Source organism: Serinus canaria, chromosome Z (assembly GCF_022539315.1).
Source record: "Serinus canaria isolate serCan28SL12 chromosome Z, serCan2020, whole genome shotgun sequence".
Taxonomy (NCBI): Eukaryota; Metazoa; Chordata; class Aves; order Passeriformes; family Fringillidae; genus Serinus; species Serinus canaria.
Window position 1 is genome coordinate 48,139,994 of NC_066343.1, and position 18,831 is coordinate 48,158,824.

An 18,831-nucleotide genomic window follows, 5' to 3' on the forward strand; every position below is an offset into this window, starting at 1 on the left:
TCGTTTTTTGAAGGCTCCCTTCAGGTACTAGAAGGTTGCAATTAGGTCTCCCTGAAGCTGCCTCTTTTCCAGGCTGACGAATCTCTCTGTCTTTCTGCACAGGAGAGGTGCTCCATGCCTCTGATTATCTTGGTGGCCTCCTCTGGAGTCCCTCCAACAGGTCCATGTCCTTCCTGTGCTGTGATCCCAGAGCTGATGCAGCACTGCAGGTGGGGTCTCAGCAGAGCAGAGGGGCAGAATCCCCTCCCTGGCCCTGCTGCCCACACTGCTCTGGATGCAGCCCAGGACACGTTTGGCTTTCTGAGCTGCGAGTGCCCATGGCTGGGTCAGGCCCAGCTTCTCACCCACCAGTGCCCCAAGCCCTTCTCAGCAGGGCTGCTCTGGTCTGTTCATCCCTGGCCTGTGCTGAGACTGGGAGTTTCCCCAACCTAGGTGCAGCACCTTGCACTTTGCACTTGTTAAAACACATAAGTTTTTCCCATGGACCCATTTTTCAAGCTTACCCAGGTCCCTCTCAATAGTATCCCATCCTCTAGGTGTGTCAGCTACACTGCTCAGCTTGGTGGAAACTACAAACTTGCTGAGAGGGCCCTCAATCCCTCTGTCTGTGTCACTAGTGATGATATTAAATAACTTTGGGCTGAGTATGGACCCCTGAGGGACACCACTTGTCACTGATGTCCATCACTGTGCCATTGACCACTACCCTCTGGATGCCACCATCCAACCAATTTCTTATCCAGCTAACAGTCTGCTTATCAAATCCCAGTCTCTCCAATTTAAGATACAAGGATCTTGGGGGAGGACCATGTCAAAGGCTGTACAGAAATCCAGATAAATGACAACCGTAGCCATTCCCTTGTCCACTGATGTAGTCAGTCCACCCTAGATGAGCACTGAATTTGTCACACAGGACTTGCCCTTGGTACATCTCTTCTGACTGTCTCAAATCACCTCCCTGTGCCTTAGCATAGGTTCTAGGAGGGTCTGTTCTGTGATCTTCCTCACCAGAGGTAGGAAGATCACACGTGGGACCTGGGTCCCAGAGGTCCTTCTTTCAACCTTTTTTTAAGATGTGTACAATGTTTTTCTTGCTACCTGGGACTTCACCTGACTGCCAAGATTTTTTCAAATATCATGGAGAGTGGCTTGGAGAATACATCAGCCAATTCCCTCTCTTTGGTACATTCACATTCTTCAGGTGATCATGAACCTGATCTTTACTTAGAATGAGGGGGACTTTATTGTCCCAACCCCCATCCTGCTGTCCATCCTCTCAGGAGATGGGGGAAGAAATGTTGCCCTTGGAGACTGAGGCAAAACTATGTTGAGTACCTCAGCCTTCTCCTTATTCACTGTTACCAGTTTCCACCCTTACTTATCAGAGGGGCTTACCTTCTTTGGCCTACCTTTTGTGGTTAACGTGCCTGTAGAAGCCCTTCCTGTTATTCTTTGTGTCCTTTGCCAAGATCAATTCCAGTTTTACTTTGGACTTCCTTATCCTGAACCTGCACAACGAAACTTGATCTGTTCAAGTCTCTGCAGGCTCTTCCTGGGCCACTCATTCTAGCTTCAACTGCTTCTTTTGTCCCTTTGCTTCTTTCCCTTCAGTCTGACCAGCAGTTCCCTACTCAGCCCTGCTGTTCCCTTGCCTTCCTTGCTCAGTTTCTTGCTCCTGGAGATTGCCAGCTCTTGTGCTTGCTTGGAAAACTTCCTTAAAGATCTGCCACCTCTGGTCCACTCCCTTATCCCTGGGAGAAGTCTCCCAGTGGATCTCACTGGCTGTCTCCTTGAAGAGCTGGAATTCTGCTTTCCTAAAGTTCAGGGGCCTAACTTTGTTCCTCACGTGGCCCACACCCCTCAGGACTGCAAACTCCAGCAGTGTGTGATCACTGCAGCCCAGACTCCCTCCAACCCCGATGTTCAGGATCAGCTCGCTTCCACTGGTGCCCATCAGAAGCAGGACTGTATCCCCTCTGGTAGGGCTGCTGTCTGTTCCTTTGTTCCAGAAGGTATCCCTCATGCTTTCCAAGAGTCTCCTGGCCTGCCTGCAGCTTGCTATGCTGCTTTCCCAGCAGATTTTGGGATGGTTGAAGTGCCCCAGGAGGACAAGAGCCTGTGAGCATGATGCCTCCTGTAGCTGGAGCAAGAAGGCTTCATCAATAGGGTCCCTTTGATCAGGAGTCTGTACTTAAAACCATCCACAAGGTTCCCTTTGTTGCTTCAGTCCCTGATCCTTACCCACAGGCTTTTGACCTGCTGGTGGCTGCTCTTCAGAGACAGCTCTTCACACTCAGTCTGCCTCCTGATGTAGAGGGCGACCCCTCTGCCTCTCTCTTTCCTCACCTGTCTCTTCTGGAGAGCCTGTAGCCATCAGCAGTCACACTCCAGTCACATCCCGGCAGGTTTCAGTAATGGCAAGAAGATCATAACTTTCTCAGAGTTTCTAGCTTCTGTTTGTTGTCAGTGTTGCATCAATATGGTTATAGAACATGGAACTGCCATGCAAAGTGTGTTAAATGGTAGCTGTGATTGATAGGAGTACATTTTAGTCTGGAACAGTGTAGTTGAGATCTTATGTGTGTGCTGGTAGCTAGAGAAGTGTGCACTTGGAGTGCAAAATAACTTCTGAAATTACCTGAATTTAACTCCTGGTTTTAGTGTGTATGTTTTATGCTGTAATGCTAGTTTATTCAACGAGGAAAGCCTGAGTATTTCCATGGTAAAACTGTTTGGACATACACATAGCATACCAGGGACCAGGTCCATCTGAAGAGTGATGTTTATGAACCATGGGGAGAAAAGAAAGAGGTAGGGGGGATTCTAGGTCACTGTCTTGGTCTGATTCATTATGCAGCTGCTAAGCAGTTGTGTAGCACCAACTGCTAGTGGTGAAGAAGAGTGTGATGTAAAAGGGAAAAAGCAATTGAGCGAAATTTGCTATAATGATGTAAACATCAGTTCCCCCATAAATCTCACTGCAGCTGCTCTGTCTACAGGGTGTCTCAGCGAGGTACTAACATCTACTAGTTGAATAACAGTGTTTAGCTTCCAAGCTGGGAAGGGCTGGGCAACACTTCTTCCTCCAGACGCCACAGCATGTCATAAGAGCCTATACTTTTCCTTCTGCCACTTCCGCCACCCTTCCTTCCTTCCTTCCTCCCTTCCTTCCTCCCTTCCTTCCTCCCTTCCTTCCTCCCTTCCTTCCTCCCTTCCTTCCTCCCTTCCTTCTCCCTCTCCTTCCTCCCTTCTCCTCCCTCCTTCCGTTCCTCCCTTCCTTCCTCCCTTCCTTCCTCCCTTCCTTCCTCCCTTCCTTCCTCCCTTCCTTCCTCCCTTCCTTCTTTCCTCCCTCCGTCCCTCCCCCTCCCTCCCTCCATCCCTCCCCTCCTCCCTCCCTCCCTCCCTCCCCCCTTCCTTCTGTCTTTAACTTGTATGAGCAGACGTTATGATCAAAATCCTTTTCTTTCCCTTCTGAAAGGTCCTCTGGTCTTTGGTCTTTTTAAGTTTATGACAGACTATAATGTTGAATTGTATTTGAATAGAGCAAGGTTTAAATGGGAAAGTTACTTGTGCCCACTGATTACAAGTGTTCACTGGTCTCACAGCAGAAGTTCCTCAAAAGAGAAAAGGAAATTACATCCACAAACTTTAGTACGATATTAGTTCCCAGTGTGCTCCTATATTTGTTCCTCACCTAGACTTCAAGCTCAAAATCCTGACAACAGAGTTGAAGTATTGTCCACACTACATCTTTATACAGGCTTCAATGTCTGCTCTCAGTGAGTGTCAAAGCTTGGAGTAAATGACTAGATCTCACTGACCCTGAAAAGCCCCGCCAGGCTTTCCATATGCCATCTGTCCATGGGTCCAGGATCCCATTTCAGGTCATTCTGCAGTCTTCAGTCTCTGCTGGGGGTGTGCCTATTTCCAGCTCAAGTACAGCAGTTACTGTGCCTGGCCATGGATCCTGCACATCCGGACTGACCCACAGACTGACCTTCTACCTGCATCATCACTGTGGAGCTGCGCAGAAATCACTCAGCTGGGTCCTGACCCTGGCAGCTATTGCTGCAGGATCGTGGTCCTGATCTTAAACTTCGAATTGACTTCCCAGTTTGATCTCAGACCTGCCTCAGCACCAGGAATTTGCCTGTTTATCTGGGCTCTTGGTTGAAGCCAGTTACCATCCCTAGGCCTGCCCTGCGGCCACATTCGGGGGAGTGGAATAGCTTGGTGACTGGTGAGGCTGATGCCCTACCAGCTGTGAATCATTCATGGCTCCTCCCTCTACATCTCATAGAGAGCAGCTGGCCCTTACTGCATTGAATGCAAACAACTGTTATACTAATGCAGAACAATGAATAAATTTAAAATCTTACTGTTACTGTCATAAGGTTTAGGTCCAGAATAGTCTAGATTCTATTCCACACAAGGTGTTAATTGCTATAATCTACTTATTCATTTCCTAAATAATCCTTCTGGGCATTGTGTTCCTTAGCACCAGCTGAATCCTGAAATTCAATTGAAATTCAATGTATTGGTATACTAAAATAGCCACTACATCCCATGTAAAAAATAGTTTAGAAAAAGGGACAATGAAAACATGTACAGGTTAGCAGTATCAAGGTAAGTGGGTGTGTTTATGAATTGTGTTCAAATGAGTCAAGTACCTATGTATGTCTGTCATATGCACATTCTTTAGTGGAGAATGAACCTATGGAAATGATAGCAGCTGTTCTAATGGGCCAGAGATAAGAAAGTGTTCTTAAGGAGAAAGTTATGATACAGTCTCATAGCTGAGCCAGAGGCCTAATGTGTTTAAGAAAAACAATATTTACTGAATTCTTTTCTTGGGGTTGCCTTCAAAGTAAGAAGTAGACTTTTTACAGTTAATACTCAAATCTGTATAGGTATATTTGTCACACGAAAGATGAAGGAGGGAAAGGAATATGGATACAGTAAACCGTGATGGTCATTTGACTCAGTCTTTATGCTATTGTTAGAGGGCTTAATGAAATTCAGTTTTGGTAAAGTAAGGGACATTGCTCTCATTTCACATATTCTGGTTTTAGAGACTTGCAGACAGGGCTACACTGTAATTATTTGAAGGGCACAGGCAATTAAAACTACACCAGCTTTTTATTTCTTTTTGTTTGGCAGCAAATATAAATAAAATTAATGTTTAAAAGTGTGTTTTTTTAGTAAAGTTAGTTTTGTTATTTTTAAGGTCTAGATTGAAGAAGGACTATGATGACTTTAAAAGACATCCAGACCATGATAAATTTACCAGAGAATTGTGGAGTAATGATGAAAGTGAAGTTGATTCTGGCAAAGAATCTTTTGCAGTAGTATGCGGTAAATCATCAGAGTCTGCAGAACATATAGAAGTTCCCAAAAAATATCACTCAGACAATGGTAAGCATTTATTGGAATTCAGTAGCTTGAACTTGGTTCAGGAGCTGAATTGAGTTCATTTGGGAACCTAATTTTTCCATGTGAGTTTGAGTCCTACTTTTTACCTTAACTCTACCACTGATAATATGAAAATGGCTTGTGGTGCATAGCTGTCAGATGTAGACTTGAAGGGGGCAAACATGACCAAGATGAAAATTCTGCTTTATTGAAGTGTTTGCTATTTTTTGTTCTTAACTATCTTTGTGACAACATAGATCTGTGTGGAATTTACTTTTATGGTGGGTTGACCGTGGCCAGCTACCAGATGCCTGCCCTACCACTTTTACCCCTTAAGAAACTAGGGAGAGGAAACAATATGGAAAAGCTTAACGGTCAAGATACAGACAAGGGAGATCATTCACCAGTTACTGTCACATTCAAAACAGACTCATTTCAGGAGAATTAATTTAATTTTTTGTCAATAAGGAATAGAGTAGCATGGTGAGAAACAAATACAAAACCTAAACCTCTCCCTTTCACATATCCACTTTCTTCCAAGGCTTTTCTTCCTTCCCAGTTCTTCCACCTCCTCCCTTGTCAAATATCATAGGAAAGATTGAATCTGCGGGATTGAGGTTAGTTCATAACAGTTAGTCCCTTCTGCTCCTTCATCATCCCTGCTCCAGTGTGAGGTCCCCGCTGTGGAATTCAGTGCTTCCCAAACTGCATCACTGTGGGTCCTCTCCATAGGCTAGAGTTTTTCAGCATAAGACTGTACTAGTGTGGATCTCCCATATGCCGCAGTTCCTGTCAGGAACCTGCTTCTGGATGGGCTCTTCATGGGCTGCAACTTCCTTCAAGGCATTCTACTCACCTGCAGTAGAGTGGGGTCCTCATGCATCTTCAATATACATACTTGTTCCAGCATGGTACTCCATGGGAGCAGGTAAACCTGCTTGATCAGGGGTCTTACTGGGTTGCAGGGGAATCCATTCCATTCCAGTACCTGGAGCACCTCTTACTCCTCCTTCTTTGCTGACCTTGGTGTCTACAGAATTGTGTTTCTACATTTTTTTCCTCAGTCCATTTTATCACATGCTTCTGCAGAGCATTATCCATGAGACAGGCTCAGCCACGTCCTGCAGTGGATTTGTTTTGGAGCCAGCTGTGTCTGGCAGAAGGCAGTTCCTGGCCTCTCTCCTCAGACAGGACCCCATGCAGCCCCATGCAATCAAAACCTCAATGCATGGCCCTTCTGTTGACCTGGCCCTCCTGCATGCATCTTCAGCCCTCTTACCACTTCATCCATCCCCTGTTCACTGGCTAGTTCAGTTTGATGCTCAGTATGAAACATGGCATTCACATCTTTGTCGCACAGGCATCCCCCTCTCACAAGTCCACCTGTTAGGCCAGCCCAGACCCCCAGGACCTCCTGCTCACCAGCTGGTCTAGCTTTATCAGTGAATACACACTCACGGGATTTGGGGAGGATACAGACACTCACCCCCCAGCAGCTGTGATGAGGCCCAAAGGCTGTAACCTCTTGCAGCTGTCCTTGCAGCTCCCCTTATCTCTACACATTGCTTCATAGGTTATATAGCTGTACCAATTCCCTTACCCCTCCTGGCTCCATCTCCAGGATCTCCCCTGGTTTATAATCATATTAGGTTCAGAAAGTTATCTTCCTGCAAGAGGCCTCTGCAGTTTCCTGATAGCCCATTAACTGGTGTGATTCGTGAAGTTGTTTCTTGACATTGTCTCCATTTTTGTTTGGTTGGATCTATGTCTCTGTATATTTTTTTTTTCCTGGCTTTTCCGTTTTTCCCCCTCAAGATGGCCTTGAGGCTGGAATATACATTTTCATGCTTTCACATACTGGTATCAATTAACTTTCCAGGTTTGGTTTTCCTGTCTCCCATTGCTGGTCAGGTTTCAGTCCATGTATGTTCTTGTTAATTACTTCCTCCTTTCCTTATTGCCCCCTTTTTGTAAAGCAAAGGTGAATAGGTCCTTTAAAAAATTAGACATTTCCTTCCACGTAACTTTACTCTTGCAAACTAGTGTATTACCTTTAGTGAGACACTGTAAAACTGTTTTATAGGGGTATCAGTTGCAAACATGTAAAACACAGTTTCTGTTTTAATATCCTTGCAGATGATATGAAACTATTAGAGATGAATTTACCTGCAGGAAAAAACAGAATTCTGAAAAAAGAGTCAGCTTCTAAAGAGATACAGAAGACACTGCCTAAATGCATTAAACGACAGTTCAAGCAAAATAGTTGCCTGGATCAAAGCACTAATGAGCTTTCACCGAGGAAGAAAGCTAAACTGAGCACTAATGAGGCTGTGGTCCAGAGTTCAGAAAGTAGCCTGCAGTTGGATAGTTGCTTGACTGAGCTAAAACAATTTGAAGGGTCAACTCTAGAGTTGCTGTCCTTGACAGATCCTGCAACATCAGTATCAAACTTTCTGAAAGGGACCAAACCCATCCAAGCTTTGCTTGCCAAGAATACTGGGAACAAAGTGACCTTAACAAATCAACTGTTGCCTCCTGCAGGCATGAACGTATCTGCTTCAGAAAAGTCGGCTTTACCAGCTTTGGAATCATCACTGATCAAACCAGCATTGCCCTGCCAGGCCAGTTCAAATACTCCTTTACAAATGGTATACAAAATGCCAAATGGCCACTGTGTACCAATAGACGTTCCCAACAGCTCAGTGAAAGTTCAAATGCAAGCTATGATTGACCCTAAAAATGGAGAAAAAGTCATGCAACAAGTTCTTATTTTACCCAAGAATTTTCTTCTTCAGCAGAAGGAAGAAAAAATTGTGTCCAAGGATATTCAGTCACTACAACAAAAGTCATTTGAGATGCACTGTACATCTTTACCAAAAATGCCAAACGTCAGTGTTTCTTTAACACCTGTTCTCGTGACAAGCCCTCCAAATGCTGCCCAGTCACCCACTACAGTTTTTAGCAAGAATACTACCCACTCATCACAAGTGACTAGTCCCGTGAGCACTACACAACCACTGTCTAGTGTAACTTCAGCAGATAACTTATCAATAATTAAGGTAAGCCAAAGTGACAGTGACAAATTCAAGACTACTGTTTCGACTGCTACATTGCCTTTGGCTTCACCTACTCTTGCCACAGCTAGCCAGTCGTTGACATCAGTATTAAGTGCATCTACAAACACTGATTCTGCCTCTCACAGTCTAGCATCACAGCAGCAAACTGACACCCTTGAAACTAAGCAAGAGTTAAAGACAGTGTGTGTAAGAGAATCACAATCTATCCTGGTCACAACACGAGGTGGAAACACTGGAATTGTTAAAGTGCAAACAAACCCAGACCAGATTTCACCTAGTAGTTTATGTCCTAGTTCAGTTTTCACTTACGCATCTCAACTTCAGGCCTTTATTGTGCCAAAAACCACAGCAGTATCATGCTCTAGTCTTCCATTTGTAGCAACAGCCACATCTAGTCTCCCACATATTGGACAATCATCTCCTTCTGGATTTGCCCCCTCAACAACTTCTTTTGTTAACATTCCGGCTTCCCCTGCTGATTTTACCCAGGCAATGGAGAAAAATACCAAATTCACACTACAGCAGCCAGCTGTTTGGGACTCTTTGTGTCGAGTAAGAGAGGACTCCTGCCATGTGTCGTCTTCTTTATCCTCCATTCCATTAGCTAGCAATTTGGTGTCAGCAGCTCCAAACAGCCTTGTTAGTGTGACTAGCATTGGACAAAGTAATATTGTTAAAACACCAAATTCTTCTGTGCAGCATCAAGGGGATACTAAAGGGAAAACAAAATCTGTTACACAATCTGAGTCAAATTCTGCAACAAATGGAGAGTTAATCAGTGGTACTTCAGTCCAGAAATTTACATTAATCACAAATCCACCAATTTTATCTTCTTCTGGGGCATCAGGGGTCAGTATTATACCCTGTCCAGCATCCACTGCTGTTAATGCTCAGAAGCTGCTTTTCATTAACACACAAATTGCCAATGGCCCATCAACAACCAATCTAGTTGCAGAGTCATTGAAACAGAAACTTCCTTCTTCCCTGACCAAAACCTTTGTTAATGCCACAGAGCACCCACAGTTGGTTTTGATCCCATCTACAGTAGGAGCACCAATACGAATAAACTCATCACCGACTATTGCTCAAGTAAAAGATGTGAAATTTGGACTAAATATAGGTCAGACCATTGTAAATACTAAAGGCAGTGCACAGGAGGCTGTACCAGTTAATATATTGCACTCTGGCATTTCTAAAGGAGAAGACAAGAAGAGGATGGCCTCGGCCCCATCCTTGACAAGTAGTACTGTGGTTCCAATTCCAAAGTTTGCTGTGTCAGCTAATGAATCTGTATGTGTTGCAAAAGCTGAAAATGCCTTTACAATGACAACAGCAAATGCACAAGTAGAATCTGTTTCAGTTACATCAAGTGGAGCTTCCTCTGGGGCACAGTCTACTGTCTTGATTGGTGGCAATGATCCCTCAAGAATAAGACCAGTTCTGGGTAATCGACTTTGTACATCAAATATTGGAAATACTGTGGGTATATCAACTGTGAAGACAGGACATCTTGCTTCGTCTGTGCTGATTTCAACACAGCCAACAGTATCTCCTCAAAACTTAGCATCTGCTCTGCAATTTCCAGTCATTAGCTTGCCTGGACCTGCAGCCACCCCCCACAAGTTGTTACATACAGTAACAGTTCCTCAGTTGGCAGCAGTTTCAGCTCCTCTTCCAGTACCAAAAAGGCAGTTGCCCACACTGGTTCAGTTTCAGTCATCAGGAATTTCAGCTGCTGTGTCAAGTCATGCAGGTATTCACAAACCCCAGAGTGTGTTGCCCCCTCCATCACCAAATACAGGTGAAGTAATTCGTTTTCCCAGTCTTTCCACCCTACAATACCAGCAGGTGCCTCCCAGTACAGAGAAACAAAGTCATGATTATGCTTGTGCTTCTGCCGTTCAGATGTCTGAAGCTTTGCCCCCTGTAACAAGCAAAACAGGAGGAATTCCATTGAATGAACCCTCCACTCAACAGAAAATAGTCATTAACACTTGTATGCCTTTGGCACCTGGAACTCAGATAATGATTAATGGTACTCGTTTTGTTGTTCCACTACAAGGGCTTGGAGCTGGCAGCCATGTTCTTCTTCTCTCCTGTAATACAAAACAGACTCCTTTAACAATTAACCATGGTCAAGAGCCTCAAGGTGTACCAACTGTTAATCCAGTAACCTCAAAAATCATCCTAGCACCAAGTCATTCGTTAAGTTGGCAAATACCAAAACATCCTTTGAAAAGCTCTACAAAAATTGTGAACTCTTTTGGAACTGCAGATGCTTTACCCATTGTACATGCAACTCCCCAGATATTTAGTACTCCAGCTAGCTCATGTGCTTCACTGTGTGCAGTAACTCTGTCTGTGTCTTCAGTGACAAAGTCTCCCATTAATGTAGCTACATCTTCTGTTTCTGCTGTTCATCCTCTGAACTCTCATTTACCAAGCAACACATCAGTGTTTCAGCTAGATGGTCCTATCAAAAAACTGTTGGTCAGTCCAGAGGGAGCCATACTGAATGCTCTGAATACTTCAGCATCAAAAGTTCCTTCCCTGTCTTCATCACTACTTCCTGCTGTTAATTCCACCAGCAGAAATGCTACTGCGGTCTTCCCTGCATCTCAGTCATCTTGCCTTGAAAAACCTGACAAAGCTGCACCCTGAATTTACTGGAAATGAGCCACTTTGAAATTTTGGGGCATTCTTCAAACTTTGGAAGTTGTTAACTATTGAAAAATTTCTTATAATGTTTTAAACAATTGATTTACTCAATATTAACAAGGTTACAGTTCTTACCTGTTTACCTGTGGGGATGTGGAGAAAGAAAAATTTTAGTTTGTCAGAAGTTTTCAGAAAGTTCTCTAGTAAAAGGCTCAGAGATGACCAATTAATTCATTTAACAGTTTGAAGAAATCTCACCATTTGCACATGTTCCATCTTACACTATGGACTGTTTGTTAGTGTGTTTATGACAGTATATATCTCCTTTTTATTTGTCAAATTTATTTTTGGCTTGTTCTTTAAAAAAAAAAAAATGCATTGTAAAAATGCAATCTACAGTATAGAATTGTACATATTCCTGAACTCCTAAAAACCTGTACTAAATAATATGTACAAAGAACTATGCTGTCTTATTTATGTTTTGTTTACATAATGTATAGTTTTTTAAGTATTTTAGTAATTTTGGACCAGTGTACTGTTTAGCAACAATGCAGAAGAATCTGTATGTAATAAATGAAGTTGCTGTACTGCTTTGTGTTGGCAGTAGTTAAAAATATGTGCATATGTTACACCATGGGAGAATACATACATATATATCTTTCTTTTGGTGTATGGCAGAATGAAATTATTTAATCTCTTCTGTTCTTCTTTGATTTTACGTTTCACGTGATTTGACAGGAATTGGAAGGAAGGCCTCCTTCTTGTTCCACATGATATAGGGCAGGATAACCCATACTTCATCCATTCTTTATGGTTTGGTTATGTTGCCTGAATAACTGCAGTGAAATGGTAAGGCTACAAATGGCTTCCTATACACCAGTCTATGTCACATTGATTGCTCTTGAGCACTGCCATGCTTTGTCTTAAAGCTCAAAGATCTGTTGAGCAAGTCACTGTTCTCTGTTTTACAGCCTTGAATGTATTTCCACATTATCTAGTAACTGTAACAAGGTCACTCACTAATCTTCCATCTAGCCATAAAAACTACCCGTTTTTTTCACTGGTCATGCTTTCTAGCTCTGTATGTTTTCTTAAGCTTATAAGTGGTCTGTCTGGAAGGACAGTGCTAAAACATCATACAAGATTAAAAGAAGCTTTATTAGTACTTTGAATGGGGATAATTTACATATTGCATAAACTTTCCCTTTTTATACAGTGTATTCAATATTTATTGGCTTAGTTTCAGCATTTGATCTGATAAAACCTTTGGGTTATTTTCTGCAGATCTGCTGAGTTCATAGCTGCCTGCTGCAGTGCTCATGGAGATAAGTTTTTTATATCTTTTGTGATTTTGCATATAGAGAAAGGGTGCCCATCTTATGGAAGATGGTGATTTTAGAATTGTTGTCTTCATATGTGTGGATTTTTTGTGGAGTTTATTGGTTTGGTTTTCTTTTAGAAACTAGAAGGGAGGATTTCAGAAGAGCTTGTGAATGATAGTTGCCTTTTAAATAGCTATGACAAAGGGGATAAAAGCTTACATATCTGTATTTAGCAGTGTTTGTAGACTGAGTTTCATAAAAATTAAGCTTCAACATTTGCTTTCATACTGTTGAATTTTCTACTTCCCTTCCCCTTTTGCTGTACACAGTTTTGCAGTTCAGATGTTGGGCTGAAGAACAGGACCACTCCTTACTGCCTCTGTCAGCTGCTCTTTAAATTGTTCTGAAAAGTAACCTGATAGCTATTTAGCTGAAGTTCTGGGAAACTGGGCGGGGGGGAAGAAAGGCTTGTGCCTTCCATAGGGACCTTTCCTTTTGCACTAATTAAAAGAATTTCATTGGGGAATTGCATCTTTCTAGATCAGAAAGATTGCATCTTTCTGGATCAGAAAATTTCCATCTTATCTCAGGGCTGGGAAAGATGGAAGCGGTCCATTTTGGAATGAAAGAAGGTTTGTTTAAATTTAGGAAAAGCTACCTGCTATGATTTTCCTACTTCTCATGGAAGGTGTTTTGTAATTGATTTTTAAGACACCTGGTACTAAGGGTGTCTGCATGCCCTTGTAGAATTTACAGTACTAAGGATTTTTATGTCTGACTGCATTTTACAGTTGAATGCTGCAGGTGACTTTTCCAACAGAGGGAGATGGCAGAGAATGGCAGTTTCTTCATGGACATTTTACCCACATATACCAGCAACTAATTTTATTTCCATTTCACTGGTTGAACCTTGGGACTTGCTTTTTTTTATTTTTCTCATTTCTTGCAATGATTGTTTTTTCCTTTCTTCTAATTTATGTTTACTGTAAAGTGAGTTGTCTAGGTTGTTTGGAAAGCTCAAGACTAAGTTCTAGTATTGTTCTTGATGGAGAAAAAAATTCTTGCATGACATTTTTCTGTGTGCTAATGTAATAGAAAGATTTATGCTATAATTCTAATAAAGAGAAAAGTTAGAAAAGCTGAATTTAGGAACTCAGGACTCAAGTAACTTGCTTGAATTATTTACAAGAAATTTTCTGAATTAATATGGCAATACTTTATGATTTTCAAAAATATTTTATAATTTGGCAGACATAAACTTTACAACATGAAAAGTTTGATTAGTTTGATTACAGTTTTCATGGATTTTTATTCTCAGACATATATTCACATTCCAAATCCTACTGGAGAAAGACTTGAGACTGCTATGTAATGGGCTTGCACATTCATTATGTAAAACCAAATTTTAGTAATTTTTGTGAATAAAATTCCTATTCTCAATACTGTTTTCTGATAGTATGAATGTCAGTCAGAGATAAGGCTTTTTTTCAAATGAACCTAAATACCCATTGACAATTTGCTATGTACCTTTTGCACTCCACCAAATAAATGGTGCTACCAGTAGCACAAAAAGAACTGTAAAAAAGTAGATTATAGTCACAGGCACAATGAAAAAGCAGAACTGCCTGCATTTCAACTTGAAATTAAAAAGACATTTGATGAAACATATAAACATAGATATATAAGTCAGCTTTTTAAGAAAATATGTTCAACATTTCAGAGCTTGTAAAATGCCTTGCTTTTGGACACCCTCTGATATTGTATACAATATTTAAACTCTATATTACGAGCAAAATTCTAGGTTTACTAGTGGCTTTGAATATTCTGAAAGACATCCTTTTATTTACCTGAAAGGACATGTTCTGCGCAATAGTTTTGCTTTGCTATGAGTAGAAAATTACATTAATTTTCCTTCATTGTTCAAACCCCCATGTGTGTGCTGCCATTTTCTCACAGGGATTCTGCCACCCTGGAAGCAAGTATTTGACAAGTCTTAGGGGTCATAGAAGTATCTATTCAAACCAAGTGTTTCTGCTAAGTCATTCAAACCTGTGCTGATCTCACTGTGTAACGTGGCAAAGGGTTTAATGTGGAAAGGGAAGGAAAAGTTCCCCTGGTGAGTGAAGAGAAACCAATATGTCTCATGGGAGTAGGTCAGAAAACTACTAAAAGCTATCATTTGTTGGGCATCCACAGCTGCCACAGTGTGTGGTTCATAGTCGGTTTTGATACTTTAGTAACCCATAATTAATTTTTAAGTAAATTAATAATTTTTATTGAAGCATTAATATTTGTTTTGTTTAAGGACTGTTTCCTTTGAATAGAATGGCCAGAGGTGCTCACAAAAACTTAACTCATGTAGACTGCTTGCTCTCTGTAAACTGCACGTCAGATGAGTTCACTGACTCAAAATAATAAGAAAAATAAGATTAATAATGCAGTATCAGACTTAAGATCCATCTATCCCATTGTGATGGCCATCAATCCCAGCATCACCTAGTCTCTTGAAGCACTCAACAGTAGCATTCTGAAAGAGCACAAAACCAGGTCTGAATACTCTTTTAGTATCCACTTATCTGTGTGCCAGAGTATTCCTCACAATGCTGTGCTTTTTTTTTCCATTTAGTAGCTTTCAGTGTGTTTCTCTTGATGAAATACACCAATCCTTTCAAAAATTCATGGAATTGTGTAAAAAGACTATTACCATTCACAGCATCCAGTGGTAAAGTGTTAATAAATAAATCTTATTTCTGGTTTTCAAACCTGGCACCTGCCAGTTTCATTTGATGCAAATAATATTTATATTGTTAGATACAATGAGCCTTTGCTCTTTGCTGTTTTTCCATATGACCTCTGAAGATCTTTGCCATGTTGGTTGTCTCTTTTCTAGAATAAAGACAAATTGTGAATTCAATTATTTCTTTCATGGAAGTAATTAGTTGCTGTCATTACTGTGTATACCTTTTCAATTTTACTATATCCTTGACATGTGGTATCAGAAGAGTGCGTGTTCTAAAGGTCCTATGAGCTATTCAGAAGTGTTTTGATGAGTTTTCTTTTATAATAATTATTTCAGTGTTTGTGGGTTGGTTTCTGACTATTATTTAGCCTTGTACTAACTTTTTCATAGAAATATGAATTGTAAACCAACTTCACATCAGTGTCAATTCCTCCAATAAATCTATACCACTTGCAGAATATTTTAGCTGTAAAGACATGATCTTTAAACCAGGTTATTAAAACCACTGCAAGTCTGGCACTCTCTGTTCCTGTTTTTGCTTGGTTTTATGTCTCTTGAAGATGTAAAAGGACAAACTGCTGTAATGATTTTAAACTTGATTCTTTATAAATCTCGTTGGTTTTGTGCACAGGATACAAGATAAAACCTGTATATGATCATTTTATACAGATGGGCATCCAGATAAGGATTTTTTAGTACTTGAAGAAGCCACTTTGTAAATGTGACACAGAGCAATGTTATTTTAAAAGAAATTCCTTGAAACTACAGTGGCATAAAAGCAAACTTAAAAATCTTGATAAATCTTCGTTAATTTTCCTATTTTCTCAAAATACGGAATTGTCTAGTCAGTAACAACACCTGAATGTCTTGAGTAAACTTTGAAACCAGGATAGTTCATTGTTTCATATGTGACTGGTCCAGGAGTTCTTCAGAAATTTGATGTCCTTACAGTATCTTTTATTACAATCTCAGCTGAACTAAGCACATTAAATGAAAATGGTATGTAAAGGTAATGCAAAGAAAATGTATAATATTTCTTGAAATTGTTTGTTACACAGAAGGTCCAGTAAAATGTGCATAAATATGATTTCCGACCTTTTGCAGATGAAGACAATGAAGTTCTGAGTTCTCATAGCAACATGGAGGAACTGGGAATAGCATCCTTGGTCCCCTGACTCCTTCCAGCTTCCCATCCATAACTAAAGGTTAGACACCTAGAAATATGCTTTATCTTCCCCTAGTCTCACTTTTTACAATGAAGAAAATATTTGGAAAATGCAATTAGTTTAAAGAATGTGAGGAGCATTGACAAATAGCAATTATAAAAATTAAATAGCAAAGGGAAGTAAGATAGCAAAGAAACAATTGTGATTTTTGTGATTGTCTTCAGGCTTTAGAACTTTGCTTTTCAATGTCAATGTCATAAAAAGAAGACAATATACTTATTTAACTAGTTGTTCATATTGATTCCATCTCAAATCTAAATACACAAGAACAAATAAAAAAGTATAAAATCAGACTATTTTGGCTGTCAATAGGTCATTTCCATCTGGTACGAGCATATACATTGAGATCTGCCTTCATAACATGATTTTATTTATGGAATCATTGCTCATTCTCCATTTTAATCACATGCAGCAGTGAAATTGTATAACAGAGAGGAATTAGTACTGGGTATTACTATGTAGCCACATGGTGTCTTCCTTATAATAAAGGAAGAGTAGTATCATGATGGATTCCATTTACACAATATAAAAAAGCTGGTATTTTTAGTATTATAATAATTTTTTACCACTGGAAAGGAGGAATTGCATGCATCTATTTTTAAATTTATTTTTATATTTATTTTTAACAATTCATGTTAGAAACACACCAATACTGAAATTACAGTAGTTTGTTTGAGGCTTGTCTGGACAGTATTCTACAGTTCAAGTCTCTTACGCTTTCAAAATATTGTTCTTGCCATTAGAGTGCTTTCTGCGATATGATCATAGAAGAATAAAAAGTGGGAGAGGCCTATCTGAAGTATTTGCCTCCTTCACAGCCTAAGAAACTGATGGAAAACCAAAACGTTTTTTTAAAAGAGAACCCATGTCTGAAGGTGAATTTCTTACTTAGGTAGATGAAATGCAAGTGATGTATCCTTGTATTACCTGCAGCTTGGACTGGGTGTTTCACTCACTGTAGTGGCCAGTAGACAATGCTTAGTAGAAAGAATTAGGAAATAGATCAAGTATGAGTTAATTTTCCCAGTATGTATACACAGCACCAAAAATAACTCCAGGAAAACTGTGAATTCAGCCTGAGCTTGTCTGTGACATGAAAGGGCAGATTTTGCAGCCAAAGACTCAGGTGCTGGAAAAACGTGAGCAGTAATTCAGAGAGGCAGAGCAGCAATAACAGTGATTTAAAAGCATAAAACTGCTTATCTATTATAAGAAGCAGTGCATGAATCGTGTTCAATGGCAGAAGGTTTGAATGAAGAGTTGACTGAAATTGTTATTGGGGCTGAAATCCAGGAAGTGAAGATTATGTGGGCTGCATATCCTGGGAATTATGAATGTAAGAAAGACAAGCTTCTTAAATCTGTGTTGGTACCAAAAATGTTCAGGTTGAATTTCCTGGAGACAGAGAAATAGGAGTAATTCATAACAAGATAGACACCTGACACCTTTTAATCCTTACAAAGATTTCTCTACAGGTTATTAATGTCCGGGAATAGTCAGTCACACTTACTGTATGATTTTTTTATTTTAAGTCACATTTACCATATAACTTTTTTTGTTTTAATGCAAATTCTGAAGCAGTTCTAGGGTTTCTCTTTTTTATAGCTTCCAGATAACCATCCTAAAATTCCTCCTGCAAACAACTGCAGAATCAAATCTAGCACTGAACTATGTCTAAAAATGTCCACTTTTCTGATCCAGAGTGTCAGGAGCAATAAGTTACTTGAGGTGTACATGGTGCTATGGGAAATAGAAATCAATTACTTTTGCCAAGGTGAGTGGGAAAGGACAAATTGATAGAACTTGGAAAATGACACCTTTTTCTTAAGAAACTTGTTTTCAACAAAAAATGAGTCAGATCTTTCCCCTTATAGCCTCAAGATGATGGTAAGGTAAATGGGAAAAAAAAAATGTGAAAGAGGAAGGCTGCTTTTCTGTGTATATAGAGAACATAGCAAATGTGCAGCAGAGAATTCTGTTTCTCCCATCCAGAGATGGAAGCTAGTGGAGTTGGAAAAACTTTACAAAATTAGTATTGAAAGACTTAGGTATTTATATTAGGCCATCACTCTTTTTTTGTACTGATTTTAACCCATGTGATGTATCTCTCAGGAAAGGAGGAAATAAAGCTTGTGGTCCAAACACCTAATTAAGGCTGTACTAAAATGGTTTGGAAATGTGAAGGCACATGTGCTGCTTAGACATTGTTCAGATCTTCACCCATGTAATCCACCAAGACTGGAGTTTGCAGCTATGCCAGGCAAAGAGCTTTCTGGGGAAACAAGAGGACGCAGTAACTGTGACATTTAATGTCAATAGTGTTGTCACAATGGATTATAAATTCTGCCCTTTTTTCTCTAGTTTGATAGGATACTAACTAGATTGGATTAGTCTCT

General features: G+C 40.4%; 1 protein-coding gene across 4 annotated transcripts in view; it reads left to right on the forward strand.

Annotated features, from left to right (window-relative positions):
• The window catches only part of KIAA2026 (KIAA2026 ortholog), a 50,314-nt gene extending 37,572 nt beyond the window's left edge, over positions 1–12,742 (forward strand). For all 4 annotated transcript variants that reach the window (XM_050986556.1, XM_050986559.1, XM_050986555.1 and 1 more), the window contains 2 exons: positions 5,228–5,415; positions 7,549–12,742. In XM_050986556.1, coding sequence (XP_050842513.1) covers positions 5,228–5,415; positions 7,549–11,150 — 3,790 coding nt within the window. In that variant the 3' untranslated portion in view covers positions 11,151–12,742. The remainder of the gene's footprint in view (positions 1–5,227; positions 5,416–7,548) is intronic.
• The last annotated feature ends 6,089 nt before the right edge of the window (positions 12,743–18,831 follow it).